The sequence below is a fragment of the Sus scrofa genome, chromosome 14, assembly GCF_000003025.6.
Source record: "Sus scrofa isolate TJ Tabasco breed Duroc chromosome 14, Sscrofa11.1, whole genome shotgun sequence".
Classification (NCBI taxonomy): Eukaryota; Metazoa; Chordata; class Mammalia; order Artiodactyla; family Suidae; genus Sus; species Sus scrofa.
Window position 1 is genome coordinate 125,147,225 of NC_010456.5, and position 18,829 is coordinate 125,166,053.

The following is an 18,829-nucleotide window of genomic DNA, read 5'->3' on the forward strand; positions in this document are numbered from 1 at the left end:
AATTTATGACATTGTTTTTATAGGGCATGGGTGAGAAAACGAAAAGGACCATAGGGGAAGGAAAAATAACACTTCCCTAAGTACCATTTTATAAAGGTCTATATAAGTTAGGATGATACACACACAAAGATTTTACTACGGGGATTTGACCTTTGCATCTGTGGGAGATGATTAAAAAAAAAAAAAAAGGACTAACTGTGATAAATATACCACACTAATGTCAGATGTTGTTTTTTTTAAAAAAAAAAAGATATAAACATAGGGAAAAAAAAAAAAAAAAGCCGCCTGCATACCTGATGCTAGAGCTTGAAGTCTGCAAGGCAGGCAGTTGAGAGGAAGATGTCAAGCGGTGGAAGGCAGCAAGGACACACTGGAACCACGAACATGAACCGGAATTCAGGAGGACCACCTGCAAGCCGGGTCAGCCTCTCATGGTCTCCAGCTTTAATGATGCCGGTATCCCACAGGAGAAGCTGGTGTCCTTTGCCATAGAGATAAACACACCTCTGGGGAAGGAGTCAGAGAATCTGGAGGAGGATCCAGGGGAAGATGGAGCAGTTGTGGCCCCGCACCAAGGAGGTGAGCCAGCAGATAAACAACCACAGGCATGCTATGGAAGCCCCTGGGACCCTGACCCAACCTTCTGAGCATGAAAAACAACATGGATGCTGCTCTGCTTTTGCCCTCCAAGTCTCACACGAAAACGTCTCTTATGGTACACCGTAGCTAGAAACCAGAAGGGAATTATGGGAGGTTTCATTCACATACCCATCTCTTTAAATCACCCTTCATTTCCAAATGAAATCAACAAAAAAGTCAAGCTCCTACCTAACATGTGCAGCTATTCTGTATACAACTAAAGCCACACTATTTTCCCTAAAGAGGCTATGAAATATTTTTTTATCCGTGGATGATGTTCATTCTTTTTGAGCTAATTCATAGTCTGCATTTTACGTCTTATAATTTAAATACTGAGATAATAGGGGAATAAGAAGAGGAAGGGAAATTGTGTATACATATATATACACATATACTTTAGCCCTCATTTCTGGTACTGGTTGCATGGTTATAGTTCGTATATGCCACCTTCTATTAATAATTCCATATTCCCCTTGTCCTCAGCAAGCACCTCAGCTGGCCAGGATTCCTTTGGTGACCCAAACTTCTATTCCAGAAGAGTCTGCACCATTAGCAGTACAGCCTAGATTAGGTTACTGTAATTGTGAATCTACTATAACCACATGGAAGCACAGCTAGAAGGCACCCCAGGGGATACCCTGCATTCTAGACATGTTCCTCCTTGTCCCCATTGAGGAGGAGAAACCCAGCTTTCCTTTTATAGTCAGGATAAATCACGCCAGCCAGCACAGTATCCGCTTTCTTTGCTGGTTAACTCACTGGCAGGAGAGCCCAAAGTAGGCAGGATGCAATCTCAGCGTCCAGGTAGTGGAATCGTCAAGTCCCCTTTTTGGAAACACACTTCTCTTTACAATCATATAGCCAAGGCCTTTTGGCTAGCAGTGTTTAAAGTTATTCCGATGAAAAACAGATTGTGCTAGTGAGAGGAGCCACTCCCATTTCCACCCTTAATTCCCAGCCCATAAATGCGGCTGCAGGAAAACCAGCACCAAACCTTGGTTGCTGATTTAGAGCGTGTATACTGCCTCCTGGAACACAAGCTTCGGTGTTGCAGGATGCTCACTTCACTGGCACTGTAACGGAGTCTTTAAAATGCCACACTACTGTTTATCAAGCAGCTGCTTCAGGACAATGGGAAACATGGTAAGCCCAGGAATATCCATGAGCATGGATCCAATACCACATTAGCTTTGCTCTAAAATGAGTTTCTTGATTAGAAGCAATGCTACATGGAATACAATGACAGTAAACGGATTTCAAGTTCATAAATGGTGGTTTGGGAGGTGGATGGAATCACTAGCTTTACATCGTTTCAGTCCTCAATGGTGGTACTAATCTCTGCATCCTTCCATAAAGATGACATTGTCTTACCATTTTCATAGAGGCAATTCTAGTGGCTCCCACTTAGCCTTTCCTGACATAATAGGACTCACTCCACAAGTCGGGGAATCACATGGAGATTCTGCAAGTTGCTGAGTATGTCTATTCCAGTTACGTATTGCAGAACTGGGCAAATAACCACCAGGCAGATTCACATACCCACTGGTACCAATGCATAGGAACCAGCACCAAAACTCCATTGATAAACTGACTTTTGATTTGACCCTTGCTGTTAGCCTACAGCAACATTTTGGGTTTCTAAAAAATTCGTGTTAGAGCTAATATTTAGCAATTCCTAAAAACTTCTCTCTCCTCAGCATACTGTCACATTGGTAAGTGACTACCTGTCCTTGGGAGATAGCTACAAAGAAGATTAACACCATAAATATTGACAGTATGATGTGGTCCCTTCTCAGGGGACCTGGCTTCCCCTCCATTCCAGGAATTCCAGGTCTGTGACATGACTCCAGCTTAGGAAATGACTGAATAGCTAGGCTCTCTGTTTCGGTGATTCAAGTCAGACTTCTGCTCACCAGAACCTAGAGTAAGAGATGAGGTAAGACTTTTATGCTAGGGATCCCCATCTCTTTCAGTTCTAGGGGCACGATAATCAAGTGGCCAATGCCAAAGACCTCTGCACATTAGGCTCTTCTAATGACTTCCTTGGCTCTGTTGTCTAGCTCAATAACTATGCCCACCGTGACTTTGGTAATTAGGTGCTGCCACCTGACCCCTGCCTTCCTAGGATCCCATCACCCCCATTTAATTTAGGGATCCCAGATCAATGGCAGCAGTTCCCAACTTCAATTCCTTGCCTAGAGAAGAGCCAGCACGGGTCTCTTTAGGGATTCTGGGGCTCCTCTCATGAATTTATTTCTCACTGCTTTGGTGAAAAGAGTACCCTGTGAGCCCTCTTGTGGGACATAATGGAGGGTGGATGAGCAGGTCTTACATGATGATCCACTAATATCCCAATTTCCTTAAGCTTTGCAATTTCTTCAACATCTTCTATAACATATGAAAGAAGTTCTGGAATTTCCACTTCATTTAATGGAAGCCACCTTTGGGTCCAGATGGCGGGTCAACCAAACAGGGAAACTATTCGATCTATTCCCACGTCTATAGACTAACATGCTGAATCTGGAACCTCTGATTAGTGATCCGTCATTGGCCTGACCCAACTTTATATTCCTTCCATCCTTAAGATTTATTCCCACAGATACACTCTACGTTTCTGTCTCTATAAATTAGGAACAACATGCTGCAGGATGTATTACCCTCAAAAAGGTAGTAAGACTGATAGCTGGAAAAAAGTGTTGAGGTATCTGAGAAAACTAAATATAGAACTATCATATGATCCATCAGTCCCACTCCTGGGCATGTTTCCAGACAAAACTTTCATTCAAAAAGATACATGTGCCCCTATATTCACCGCAGTACTATTCACAATAGCCAAGACATGGAAAAACCTAAATATCCATCAACAGATGAATGGATTAAGAAGATGTGGTACATATACACAATGAAATATTACTCAGCCATAAAAAGGAATGAAATAACGGCATTTGCAGTAACAGGAGGACCTAGAAATTATCATGCTAAGTCAAGTTAGTCAGACAGTAAGATAGCAATGTCATATGCTATCACTTATATGTGGAATCTGAAAAAAAAGTTTACAATGATGAGGATGTAGGTTCAATCCCTGGCCTCAGTGGATCAGGGCTCTGGTGCTGCTGTGGCTGTGGTATAGGCAGCAGCTGTAGCCTGGGAACGTCCATATGCCATGGGTGCGGCCCTAAAAAGTGGAGGGGGGGAGATACAATGAACTTCTTTGCAGAGCAGATACTGACTCACAGAGTTTGAAAAACTTATGTTTTCCAAAGGAGACAGATTGGGGGGTGGGGTGGGCTGGGGGTTTGGGATGGAAATGCTATAAAATTGGGTTGTGATGATCATTGTACAACCATAAATGTAATAAAATTCATTGAATAATTTGTTTTAAAGAAACCAAAAAAAAAAAAAAAGAAAAAAGAAAAAAAACTTATGATCTCCAAAGGAGACATGTTGGGGGGTGGGGAGGATGGGATAGGGATTGGGGGTGGAAATGCTATAAAACTGGGTTGTGATGATCACTGTACAACAATAAATGTAATAAAATTCATTGAGTTAAAAAATTTTAAAATAAAAGACAAAAAAAGACGATGTGCTATATGTACACACTGGAATACTACTCAGCCATTAAAAAAGAACAAAATAATGTCATTTGCAGCAACATGGATGGTACTAGAGATTCTCATACTAAGTTAAGTAAGTCAGAAAGAGAAAGACAAATACCCTATGATATCACTTATATGTGAATCTAAAATATGGCACAGAACAGAAACAAACTCATGGACATAGAGAACAGACTTGTGGTTGGTTGCCAAGGGGGAGAGGGAGGGAGTGGGATGGACAGGGAGTTTGGGGTCGGTAGAGGCAAACTATTGCATTTGGAGTGGATAAGCAATGAGGTCCTGCTGTATAGCACTGGGAGCTATATACAATCACTTGTGATGGAACATATGGAAGATATTATGAGAAAAAGGATGTATATATATGTATAACTGTGTCACTTTGCTGTACAGCAGAAATTGACAGAACATTGTAACTCAACTATAATTTAAAATTTTTAATAAGAGGGGAGTTCCCTTTGTAGTACAGCAGAAACCAATCTGACTAGGAACCAAGAGGTTACAGGTTCAATCCCTGGCCTCCCTCAGTGGGTTAAGGATCTGGGGTTGCCGTGAGCTGTGGTGTAGGTTGCAGACATGTCTCAGATACTGTGTTTCTGTGGCTGTGGCCTAGGCCAGCAGCTGTAGCTCTGATTTGACCCCTAGCCTGGGAACCTCCATATGCTGTGGGTGTGGCCTAAAAAGCACACACACACACACACACACACACAAAGAATCAAGTCTTAAAACACGGCCTCACTGGAGTTCCTGACATGGCTCAGTGGTTAACGAACCTGACTAGTAACCATGAGGTTGCGGGTTCCATCCCTGGCCTCCCTCAGTGGATTAAGAATCCGGTGTTGCCCTGAGCTGTGGTGTAGGTTGCAGATGCGGCTCAGATTCCTCGTTGCTGTGGCAGTGGCTTAGGCCAGCAGCTATATATAGCTCAGATTCAATCCCTAGCCTGGGAACCTCCATATGCCGTGGGTATGGCCCTAAAGAGAAAAAGACCAAAAAAAAAAAAAAAAGTTTTAAAAAAATTTTTAAAAAGGACTGAGATAATCTCTTTAAAAAAAAGTAATGTAAGCCAGAAAAGTGGAATGATACTTTTAGGGTGCTAAAAGAAAAACAAGTGAAATTTTCCAGTGAGAATATCCTTCAACCTTGAGAGTGAAATAAGTGAATAAACAGATAAAAGTGAAATAAAGATGTTTTCAGACAAACCCCCATTCCAAAACAAAAAAAAAATCATGGGAGTTTTCGAGGGCAATTAGAAAATAACCCTAGTGCGAAACCAGGAATTGAAAGGAGGAATAAAGAACAGAACAAATAAACACAGGTGGATATTCCAAATAATAATAGTGATGGACAAATAATAATAGTCATGTGTTATGGAATCCAAGAATCCAAAAGGGCAAAAGGTAATAAATAGAGATAAAGTATTTTAAAATTCTAGCATTATCTCAGAAGTGATAAAGGTAATAATTTGTATTAAAATAGAATAGGTCGAGAATATATGTTACAATCTCTATAAGAAAAATAAAATAATATATAATTAACAAATTTTGTTAAATTGTTATACAAATGTAACAATATTAAAATATTAATATTAAATAATATATATTTAACAAATTGGAGTCCCTGTCCTGGCTCGGTGGTAACAAACCTGACTAGTTATCCATGAGGATGAGGGTTCAATCCCTGTTCTCGCTCAGTGGGTTAAGGATCCGGCATTGCCGTGAGCTGTGGTGTAGGTTGCAGACGCAGCTGGGATCCTGCATTGCTGTGGCTCTGGTGTAGGCTGGTGGCTACAGCTCCGACTGGACCCCTAGCCTGGGAACCTCCATATGCTGCAGGTGTGGCCCTAGAAAGACACACATACACACAAAAATAAAAAATGGTTTCCCCCTTTAGTTTCTCCCTTTCACAAACAAACTTTGATCATGTGAATTTAGTCAGGCATATCACGCAATTTAGTTAAGAGGTTTTACAAGGTTTCTTATGAAAGCTCCCATCCTTCTTCCAAAACTCCTAATTTCCTCCTCCACAGAAGCAACATCTTTCAACACTTTGGGTGAATTCTTTTGTTACTTCCTTTCTTTAAATAATATGCTTGCAGTATTACTTCTTGATATTTTGGTTTCAAACAATACACGTGTTTCCTCACAACAGATAGGGGTTTAACTCTCTCTCTCTCACACACACATGCACACACGCACACACACCATCCCATCACACATCCATCCTTTCATCATCCCTAAATATAGCAGCAATACCATAGGTTTTAATTAGATCAGTGTTTACATCACTATGGTTATGTAAGCACCACTTACAGTTAAGCCATATGTATACTATGATTACACATTCCTACACAATATTTCATTTTTCCTAGTGTTAATAATGATCTAGCTTATTTCCCCTTTGCTTAGTTTTCTTGTATTTATCACTAATGCAACATTGAATTTGACTCCTATCATATAAATCTGCTCAAAAATAGTCCATCCTCCAGTTTCATCTTCTTAAGGAAATCTCTTCTTTTTTTAAAACTGAAGTATAGTTGAGTTATAAAATTACGTTATTTTCTCATGTACAGCATAGTGATTCAGAATTTTTACAGCTCATACTCCATTAAAAGTTTTACAAGATGGATTTCTCGTCGTGGCTCAGTGGAAACAAATCTGACTAGTATCCATGAGGATGCAGGTTCAATCCCTGGCCTCGATCAATGGGTTTAGGATCTGGCGTTGCCAAGAGCTGTAGTGTAGGCTGGCAGCTGTAGCTCTGATTAGACCCCTAGCCTGGGAACCTCCATGTGCCGTGGGTGCGGCCCAAGAAAAGACAAAAAGACAAAAAATACAGAAAAAAAAAAAAAGGATAATGCCATTGTAGTTTTTGATTCTTTATACACATTTGTTTTTTTTTCTCTCTCATTGGAAGTTTTGTAGAAGCTTTCTTTGAACCCACTGTTCTGAAATTTCACAATAATGTCCTCTAGACTGAGTCTGTTTTCATTCATTGTTCTGGTATTTAATGAACCTCCTCAATCTGGAAACTCATGGCTTTTAGATCTATAAAATTATATCAAATTATTAATTAATATATTTAATTATTTCCTCTCTCTACTCTCTTCAATTATTCAGATGTTAGATCTGCTGGACTGGCCCTCTAACCTCTCCATCAGCACACCACTCATTTTCCATTCTTTTTTGCTCTGGTCTAAGCTTGCTAAATTTTTTCAAGTTTATTTTTCACTTTTTAAAAAATTTTATATATATATATATATATTTGTTTTGTTTTGTTTTGCTTGCTTTTTAGGGTGGCACCCAAGGCATATGGGAGCTGCAGTTGTCAGCCTAGCCACAGCCATAGTAACGGGAGATCTGAGCCGCATCTGTGACCTACACCACAGCTCATGGTAGTGCCGGATCCCTGACCCACTAAGTGAGGCCAGGGATGGAACCCACATCCTCATGGATACTAGTCAGATTTGTTTCCACTGTGCCACAGCAGGAAATCCTGTTATCATATTCTTGATTTCTGAGTCTTTTTTTGTTCTCTATACGCTGTTTTTTATTTATTTAATTTATTTATTTTTGCTTTTTTAGGGCTGCACCCAGGGCATATGGAGGTTCCCAGGCTGGAGGTCCAGTAAGAGCTGTAGCCGCTGGCCTATGGCACAGCCACAGCCACGCCAGATCCGAGCCGTGTCTGCCACCTACACCACAGCTCACGGCAATGTATACACTCTTCTTTAAAACATAGCACTCCGGTCTTATTTTACAGCTGCAACTTCTTTTCTCTCTCTGAGGCTATTAATGATAGTTGAGGTGGCCTTTAAGTTTTCTTCCCATCTTCCCTACCTTCAATGTAAGCAACTCTGTTTCTTCCAAGTTTCTTTTTCATCCTGTTTTTTTCTTTGGGCCCGATCTTTAATGCTGCAAGCTTCCTGAGAATTATTGATGACCCCTGGATGTGTGATCCTATTTAAGAGAGGGGCGTGAAGAAATCCAAGCTCTGGGCAGGTGGACCAAGCTTGTTAACTGGGGCTTGTTAACGGTGGGCTCGTCTGGGTTCCCACCGCAGGATCTTTGGGTCTTTTCTCTTGAACTAAGTGGATTTTCCTAGGGGTCCCTTCCTATCTTCTTCCTGGAGGGACCAACCAGATAACTGTATTTTGAGCCAAGGGGAGGATGAGGGCTGGGGACCCGTGCCTCAACATTCACGAGGTTTATGTTCACTTTATCCTCTTCTTTCTTTTCTTCTCTCAGTACAGAACCCCTCCCTTTCTGGGAAAGAGTCTCTCATCTCATTCCAGGATGAGAAAGGAGCGGTCAGCGGTCAGCGGCTCTTGTGCAGTGGGGGTGTATCTATGAAATTCTAAACAAACTTTCAATCAATCCATCCTGCTATTTTCAGTTCCACGGTTACCTCTATTTCCACAGGTGCTTAAGGTTACCATTCTGAGCCATGGAGAGGCTCTGTGAATATATGAATATCTCACTCTCGCGCTTGGTTTTCTTCCTGGTTATCTTGGCATTCAGCTTCCTTAGGCCAGTCACATCAGTTTACCTCCTTTACAACTACTTTCGAATTCTCAAAATTTTATTGCTATCTCATCTCTTAATTTACTTGTTCTTCTGGGCATTGTACTTTGAAAAATCTCTTTACTGTAATTGTAGTGGCATTTGGAAAGGGGATGTTGCTAAATTATCATATATATGACCAGACATCTGCCAAATTTTGAATGCAGGGATCCTCTAACTCTATTTATTCTTCAGCTCCATCCCAACAGTTTGAGTTTTATGGATTTTTCTGTGTCCTTGCTGATTAAACCTTATTCAGAAGAGAATTAAAAAAAAAAACCTTGAGGTGTAATAAATGCTAAAATTCAATGTGTTATCTTTCCCCAAAGTATTTTAATTTGTGCAGAGACTAAATTTCTTATTTGCCTTAAGCCAAAGGAGTAAAGAAATAAAACCCTAATTGAGGATTTTCAGTCACCTGTATCTAAGCATTTTGGAGACCAAGGGAAGCCTTTGCTACGCTTTCTCAAATCACACTTTGTTGAGGCAGGTCCGACAGTGCTCTTGCATAAGGCTGGTGACAATGTCAGTGTCATTCCAGGATAAGAATAAGAGTATCTGCTCAATTATAATTCTAGTCCAACTTCCATATCTTGGAAACTACATATCAAATAGATGAGCTTTCATCCTAAATACTGATATTAATTTAGAGCAAAACAAATATTTTATTGTGTTTATAATAAGTACACAAAGATGGGCATCATCAAATACAAACAACTCTAAGTAAGCCTGTTTTAAACAGATCTCTTCACACAAGCAGTTGTTGTGAGGTATTATGAAAATACAAAATACCATATAAATGTATGACAATTAGGTCAAGAAAATAACTATAGCTAATAACATGACTAACCATCTTAAACTGTGTGAAGAATAATAATAATAATAATAATAATAATAATAATAAAACAGTATGTGCTCTTGGTTAAAGCAGACACAATTATCCAGAATCTGGTAAGGAGCAAGTTTCGATTTTTAGCAAATGACAAAGTTTGCCTCCAGCAACCCGAGGACTAGTATATGGGGAATTTAGGTCATATTTATCTGCAATCCAAGGATAAGAGGCAACAAAAACAGGGGAGAAAAGAAGAGAAGACTAAAAGTCTTCTCCTTAAATCTTGATTTCTGGCCCTATTATTATTTTATTAAATGCTGTTATTACTACTAATAACAATAACAACAAATATCCACGCATTGTTTACCAGCTTACTATGGAGTGGGCACTTTAAAGTATTTAACATATATCAAGGAATTCCTATACAATTTCACAAGATAGGTGCTACTCTCCCAGTTTTACAGATGAGGAAACTTAAGCAGAAAGAAGTTAGACAATTTGCTGAAGTGAGTGCAGAGCTGGGATTTGTGTGTGTGTGTGTATGTTTTAGGGCCACACCTGGGGCATATGGAAAGTTCCTGGGCTAGGGGTCAAATCCGAGCTGCAGGTGCCAGCCTACACCACAGCCACTCTAGATCGGAGCCCGGGACCTACACCATAGCTTGGGCAATGCCTGATGGAACCCACATCCTCATGGATACTAGGTGGGTTCTTAACCTTCTGAGCCATGAAGGGAACTCCTCAGAGCTGAGATTTGAACCTTGCCTCCCCAGCTCCAGGGAGTGGCCCTAAACACCACTCTGCTCTGCAGCTATCTTTTCTGCTACCTTTTGTGCCTTTCCTCTGCTCAGCTGATTCATTACAAATACATACTTTCATCACCAGTTGTGCAACACTCCTCCACTCTCATCAAGAATTTAATGGTCCTTTTGATAAAATGCCAGTACTAGCAAAAATAAAGTTCTCCAGGATATGAACATTCTTCTCATTTGTATCAAACCAACCTAAAATTTACCAGCCCGAACTGTGCTTCCTCAAGGCTTGACAAATATACTGTTGCACCGTATTTTAAGAAGCTTCCAGCCAAGCCCTTACATTGTAGCTCCTCTAAATCTGTCCTATGTCTTTCCTAGATCCCCTTCTGATTCTTTTCCCCTCATGGATGTTTCCCAGTATCAACTCATCAAGGGAATAGAAAATGCTATACCTAAAGCATTTTGAAATTCAAACATGTTACAAATTAATAACTGAATCATCTTACTATTTGTCTGGGGCTTCCTGTTTTAATGCTGAAATAATAATAACAACAACAACAATAATAATAATGCTTTACAGTCAGCAATGCCATTTCATCTCCTTAGTTGACTTGTTCTAACTCTTAGCATTTAAAACCACAGGTCCTGTTTGCCTTAGGAATACTGTGTTCTTCTTACCGTCTTGCAAGTCTGCCCTTAAGAGACGAACCTCTGAGTTGTATACGTAACACATATGGCTACGTTTCCATACAAAATCGGCATGTTACTTCCACTGACGGAACAACACTGCGTGAGAAAGGCTGAATTTTTAGATACAAGCACGACTACGTCGGCAGGAGAGGTGGGCGGCTGCGCCCAGGCCGGGCTCCCGCCCCAGGCGGGCGGCGGCCTCTGGTGCTTCTCCCGCCCCCGCGGCGTCCCGCCGCCCCGCGGCAGGGCCGGCCCGGCCTGGCGGGGCCTCCCTGGACCGCGACGGCGCCCCCTGCAGGCGGCGGCGGGCAGAGCGGGCGGAAGGAGCTTGAGCGGAGCTGCCACGGTGTCCGAGCCCGAGCCGCCGCCGCCGCCGCCGGAGCGTCGCGGGGCCCAGAGTCCGCGCGGAACGCCCTCCTCGCCGCCCGCCACGTCCCAGCGCCCGCCGGAGCCGCCGCTCCGCGGGCTTACACCTGAAGCGGCCCGGCCGGGCCCGCTCGGCCCTCTGCTTGTGCTCCCCGCCCCGCACCGGCCTTCACTCTGGAGCGGCCCCGGCAGCCGCAGCAGGGGCGGCGGCGGCGGATCGAAGAGCTCTCCAGGTCGTCCCGGGAGAGGCTGCTGCAGTCCCGGGACAGGATGTTCTCCAAGTTCACCTCCATCCTGCAGCACGCCGTGGAGGCGGTAAGGCCGCGGGCTGCGGGCGCACGACAGGCCGGGGATGGCGGCGGCCTACGCTCCCCTGCTGGTCCCGGGAGAGCCCGGCGGCCTCGCCCCGGCCCTCGGCGTACCTGGCCCCGCGGAGGAGCGAGGCCCCGGACGGGCGCTGCGGGGGGCGCCGGAGCGCCGGGGCCTCAGGCCTGGCTCTGAGCGGACCCCCTGCTCTCCTTCTTGCCCTGGGCCGGCGTGGATCCCTTTCCCTCGCTGGGAGGGTGGGGAGGGGTCCCCGGGAGGATCGGCCGGGGTCAGGGGTCGCCCGATTCCTTGATGGGGACAGGGGAGTCGGGGAGCATCTGTCAGGGCCACCGGGCGCTCCCCCGGACTCCCTGACGGTTAACCTTACCCGCAAAAAAAGTGGTCAGTCTTGACCAGGACAAAAGAAACGGCCTAACGCTGTTTGGGTTTGGTTTGTTTTGGGGGTAGGGGCCAGGAAGCGATGTTCTTGCCTGGAGGGTGTCTCTGGCAAGGAAGTAGTCCACCGGACCTGGTTTCGTAATCTTGCCAGCTTTTGCCTTCATAGGCCTTGCTGCCCAACTCAGCTGGACCTTATTGGTGATGGAAATAGGTATTTGGAGGGTCAAATCGAGTGTGCTTTAGACAGCTTCCAAGCCCTCACACAGCACTGAGACCACCATCTGTTTCCTTTCTTCCCTTCCTTTCCTGGACACTCTTCGTTTTTCCTGCAATTGTACTCTTCTTTGAGGGTTTGAGACACTAGCCTTGAGAGAGATTACTCAAATATCCTAACATTAGTAAAAGAGAAGTAACTAACCAGAAAATGTCTTCCTGCTGTTTCAGTGATAAGGGGTCTAATTGCTTTACTTTGGTGGTTTTGCTTTTTGCTGGCAGAACTGGCCAAATGGCAAAAAATGCATCCCGTGAAGTTTATACTAAGTGCAGTTTTTACTGGACGTGGCACTAGTTTTTAAAATGTCATTCTCTTTTTGTGTTCAGTTTGGGTGATATAGCACATTTAAATCTACACACCTTTAAGGGGAACACCCAATTGCAATACAACAGTTTTCATAGCCAGATAAAAATAAAATGGATTTTAAAAACTCAGTAGTGGAAACAAAACTTGAGTACAGTTTTTATTTGAAATCATATGTGGAAAATGTTTAAGAGTCATTCTAGCTCTCCTTCAAGTTCTTGGGAAAACCAGGGTATCAAATCAAGCAAGACAGGGTTTTTCATGAATAAATGAAGAGCAGTATTACTCGTGAGGTAGTGACGGTTTTAGACTTTTAGGCAACTTTTAATTTTCCTTTCTTATACACAACCTACAGCACCTTATTTTTAAGAATGTAACAGAAATTTATAAAAAACAGTGATGTTTGCATTTTATATTATTCCTTAACTTAAAATAACAAGAATCGTTTACTTTTTAACACTGAATACAGCTTAATACTGAGATAATTGGGAATAAAAAATTATTACATTATTTGTCTCCTTTACCAATTCACACTGCTATTTACCAAAATAAGTACTGAGAAAAAGAAAGATGGCTTTCCTGCTCTCCCAGTAGACTCATTTTTGTCCTGAGGCCTGTGTTTTCTGGCTGCATTATCTTTTTATAATTGTATATGTTAGCAGCTACCAAATTATCCACGTAAATTGTCTGACTCTGGCTCTGTAATATCCAGGTTCTCTACTTTGCTGAGGTTAGTGAGAAAAAGTTAGAGTGGATTATTTTCACGTGCTCCTAGCAATTTAATGCACTGCCTTTAGAAAAATCATGTTTTTATTTGCTTAGATTTAATGTTTTCAGCTATGATACTTCCCCAGTTACCTTGATAGGAGGTTATGTCTCATGAAAACATTTTGGCATACTTTTTTTTTTTCTTTTAACATTCTCTTGGGAGTGAACTCATGTAATACTAAGCCATCTTTGTGGTATTTGAAGATTTTTTTTTTTCCTAGCCCAAGATTGTTCCCATTTATTCAGTTATGTTTCTTTATTTGCTTGACATTTTTTTCTATGTACTATTCATATCATGCCTCTGTTCATTTCTTTAGCTTTTCTCTTATTCCTTTCAATTAGCATGTCCTATTAGCATTTTTTGATACAGCATTGCAATTATAATCATCAAGATTCTACAGAGATGGGAGATAGTTCTTGTATGCAGATGCTGACATGCCTTTTCACAGTCATGTCACTGTATGAATCTGCAGTGTTTTCTTAATCATTTTGGTATCATTACTTCCTAGGTTTCTCGATTCAATTGGATGAGCTTCAAGTGGTTTTTTAGGGTTGACAAGATACATATTCATTTAAATGGGGTTTAAGTATAAAGTTTTCCTTCCTGTTTAATGGGTTTCTCCTCACTTCCTGTTAACTACCTACATGGAAGAAATACAGTGAAGACACTGAAAATGTGTTATTAAGCTGATAGACCACATTTTGAATTTAGGAGAGAAATTCACACCTTCATCAAAAACAAAAACTATACTGTAACTCTTGCCTCCATTTTCAGGGAGGACAGTTTTCACTTCATATAGAAATGATTGGCCAGTAAGAGTTGTGACTTCTGTGAGGCAGTTGTCACATGTCCCAAGTCTGAAATCAGGCCTCTCAGGTAGTTAGTTCTGAGGTGGAACTGGATCTTTGTGGCACAACTTCTCCAGAGGATAAACAGAACACCTTCTATTAGTACAGTTCAGTATTTGTTGAGGGACTAGTTTGTGTGAGGTAATCTGCCAGGGACTAGTATCTTTTAACTTCTAGCCGGTTCCACCGTTGAGGGCAGTGATTAATGATGACTGTTAGGACCACAATTCCTTAAAATTTTACTCTGCGCTAAGAATTAAAACGTCAAACGAAGAGTTCCCTTCGTGGCTCAGCAGTTAATGAACCCACCTAGGATCCATGAGGATGCTGGTTTGATCCCTGACCTCGCTCACTGGGTTAAGGATCCCATGTTGCCTCTGTGGCTGTGGTGTAGGCTGGCAGCAATAGCTCTGATTCACCCCTAGCTTGGAAATTTGCATATGCCACGGGTGAGGCCTGCCCCAAAAGCAAAAAAAAAAAGTCAAATGAAACAATGTTTTCTTAAGTGTATTCTTTTTCAACAAGTGACCTCTAACTTTAGTCCTTTAGTCATTCAGCAAATATTTTATGAGCCCACCATGAAAACACGGCACAGTTCGAGTTCACAGTGTGAATGCGTTAGGAGATAGAACAAATACACAGGCTAAGTATAAGCAGTGACAAGAGTGTGGCCTACCCCTAGAGCCAGACAGAGCAGGGTTCAGGTCTTGCCTCTGTCCCTTCCTTCTACACTGGGCAAGTTACTTAATCTTTGTACATTTCAGCTCCTCGTTGTAAAATGGAATACGTGATAGAGAGTTGTGAAAATTAGATGAGAAAATGTATATGAAGTGCTTCATGCAGTGCCTGGCACATAGTAAGTGCTTAATAAATGTTTATTATTACTACTGTTATTATTTGGATGATCAGCCAGTGGATTCTACAGGAGGAAGGGAGCAAGCTCTTAGGATTGGAGTAAGTTGGAGAATGCTCTGTGGAGGAAGTGAAGCTAGAGCTGGACTTTGGAGAGGCAGAGGAGATAGGAAGGACCTCAGGAAAGTTAGGGGAAGGAAGAAGCATTTTAAAAGATTTTGGCATGGAATGTTCATGATACGTGTGCAACAGCAGATGTGGCTTTTAGAACACTAGTTCCCCTTGTGGCTCAGTGGAAACAAAGCTGACTAGCATCCATGAGGGCACAGGTTCTATCCCTGGCCTCGCTCCTTAGGCTAAGGATCCGGTGTTGCTGTGAGCTGTGGTGTAGGTCTCAGACACAGCTTGGATCCTGTGTTGCTGTGGCTCTGGCGTAGGCTGGCGGCTACAGCTCCAATTCGACCCCTAGCCTGGGAAGTTCCATATGCCAAGGACGCAGCCCTAAAAAGACAAAAAAGAATACTAGTTCTCATCTGAGTTATTGATGGAGGTAGGTGCTTTTGCATGGTAGGCATTTTGGAGAAAGATAGATTTCTGATTATAAATAGTGTTTCCTTGGTCAGATCAGTTAATGGCTTTAGATCTTAATACGAGTTTGTGTGGGAAAAATCGGAGTTTATTATGAGAATTTAAGAGCTTATGCTAAGTATAAACTTTGTAGCACTGTGCCTGACATAAAACTACTCATTAAATGGTAGCAACTGCCATGTATTCACTCAGTAAACCTTACCGGATGCTAACTATGTGCCATCGTTGACTTGGAACCTGGGGATCCAGTGATGAAAAGGATGACCTCATCTTTGTAAACTCATAGAGTTTACAGTCTAGTGGAGGAGATGGATAACTCAACAATTACAAACATGGGGTAAAGGCTGGTAGGGGAGGAGCAGTCCATCAGGGATGGGGGCCGCAGGTGTGTGTGGAAAGGGCTTTCCCCCTGCAGGAAGTCTGGCAAGGCTTCCCAGAAAAGGTGATGTCAGGTTAAGTGTCCAGGTCAACTTCTGGTTGAGATAGTGACTGATCGCATGAATTTTCAAAAATTTAACCTTTGTATCGTAAAACGTGAACTCACATCCAAATCTCCTCATGTGGATTCACACCTCTAAGAACACTAGTTCTCATCGGAGCTTTTTTAAAACCCACACCATAAGTGTTTTTCATGTAAGGATAAAACAGGTACTATGCATGTTATGATTCAGAGGCAAGTTTACTAGGAGGTTCTACTTAAAAAAGGAAATGTATGCATGTTTGAACAAAACTGATACTAAACTGAGTTATTAGCAATTTGAAACTATTTCGCTGTCTACTTCAAAAGGTTTCTCATTTCAAGCAGATTTCTGGGAGAGATTCACAAGTAAAACAACACCATCCTGTTTTGAATTTGACCGTAGCAGCAAAGGTCCTGACACAAATTGTGTAAGACTTCTATTTTAGTAACTGTCCTTGTAAACAGAGTTAAGTTCTGTGGGTGAAATAATCTGGAGCAATTATTCCTTATGTACCCTGGAAATTCCCTCAGAAAAATTTAACAAATCTTAATTTACACTTGGGAAACTAGATACATTTTTTTTTTTTTGAAGTACCAAATTGCATTTGGGTTTGTCCCAATTGTTAATACATAATTAATTAATTAATAATTGTTGGAGTTCCCGTCGTGGCTCAGTGGTTAACGAATCCAGCTAGGAATCATGAGGTTGCAGGTTTGATCCCTGGCCTTGCTCAGTGGGTTAAGGATCCGGCGTCGCATTGCTGTGAGCTGTGGTGTAGGTCGCAGACGCAGCTTGGATCCGTCTTGGATCCCATGTTGCTGTGGCTGTGGTGTAGGCTGGTGGCTACAGCTCTGATTAGACCCCTAGCCTGGGAACCTCCATATGCCGTGGGTGCAGCCCTAGAGGAAAAAAAAGAGACCAAAAAAAAAAAAAAATTGTTAAGACTACATAAAGCTGGTGTGTAAAAAACCAGGTACAAAAAGCAAGAGCAAGTGTGTCTATCTTGAGGAAGATTCTAAAAATAAGTTGCTGATTAAAACGGACATTTTAGTCTAAAAATTTCAGGAAGATTTTTCTATTTCCCCAAATTAACTCTTTCTTATCTTTCTAATTTTTTCTCCATCTCCCGCATCTAATTTCTCTTCCACATTCTTACGTTATAGTAATCCCAAGGGTTCTAACTCCTTTGTTGAAGATCGTAATGCCTTTTAAAAATGTTCTTAGTGTTCTGCCTGAAATGAGAGGAATATTTCAGGTCTCTTCCTTCAGTACCGTTCAGAGCGGTGTGAATAGGCAAGTACAAAAAAAGTGAGCGTTAAGATGTTGATGATTGAGAATTTTTCAGGTCCGTTTTTTTTCCCAAGTATGTTTCATCTTCTGGATTGAAACACTTAAGATGTCATAACCAAAGTTTATAATTTGCTCTCTAGTTTGGGAATTGTCTTGACAGAGTTTTGAGCTTTGAGGTCTCTGCTGGGGACACCAAGAAATCAAAATGGAACACGTAGAAGCACAGGAGTTACATGACCTCTTAGGTCATCTTTTTAGATGAAATATATGAAAAAGGAAGATGCTGCCATAGTTCAGCTTCCCCAAATAGAAACCTATTTGTTCTCAAGGAAACTGGGTCAACTCAGTACTTTCTGACCAGAATTTATCGACAATAGTAAGACCGGGAGAGTGTTCTCTCTCTGTTCTCACTCTTTTGGAGGAAAAGAACGTTGTAGTAGAAGGTGTGTCCAAATCTTTCTCTTTCCATTTAAGACCCATTTGAAATCCTCATAAGTTTGCCATGAGATGGCTCAAGGGATATAATTTTGGTCTTAAAACTTTCTGGAGTAAATTTCAAGATTAAAATGTAAAACAATTTTGACTTTGTGGAATTTAAATTGATAGTGTCTTCTTCATATAGTTATTTTGCTAAAAATATGCACTGCCTAATCTAGGCTTAGAAAAGAAAAGATTTACTTCTGTATGTCACTGAAAGTAAGGAACAGTTTTAATCTGATTACAGGGTTGACTTTGGTATATGTTTTAGTAGTGGTGATGTGTAACTAATTACGTAGCAGCTTTTTACGGTTTTGCATTTCAAAGTCCTAGGTACAAAGATGCCTGCTTATTGATAATTCCATTTTACTGATAGTTTAGTAATAGAAATTGAGTGTTTTCATTTAATACTATTAATTTTTTTTCTTATTTTTCACTATTTATGAATCAATGTAGATTGCATTTTTTGACAATACATATTCAAAAAAGTTGCTTTAGGGAGAAGTTTCCCAAAATTCAAAGCCGGTTTCTCTGGTATTACTTTCTATCCTTGTCAAAAATCAGAATTTTTGTTTAGCAATATTTAAAAAACACCAAAACAATTTAATTATAATGTCATTTAATACTGTTACTTTCAAAGCCATATGTAGTTACTAGTTTTGGGGAGAAAAAAAAACTCCAATACTATAATTAATAATAATGCTGATAGGAGTTCCCTGATGGTTCAGTGGGTTATGGATCTGGCATTGTCACTGCTGTGGCTTGGGTTGCTGCTGTGGAGAGGGTTTGATCCCTGGCCCTGGACCT

The 18,829-nt window shown here is 41.5% G+C and overlaps 1 protein-coding gene across 1 annotated transcript in view; it reads left to right on the plus strand.

Moving 5' to 3' along the window:
• Positions 11,391 to 18,829, plus strand: part of FAM160B1 (family with sequence similarity 160 member B1) — a 37,250-nt gene continuing 29,811 nt past the window's right edge. Inside the window, exon 1 of the mRNA XM_001929362.6 lies at positions 11,391 to 11,770. Within this exon, the coding sequence (XP_001929397.1) occupies positions 11,726 to 11,770 (45 nt within the window). The 5' untranslated portion in view covers positions 11,391 to 11,725. The remainder of the gene's footprint in view (positions 11,771 to 18,829) is intronic.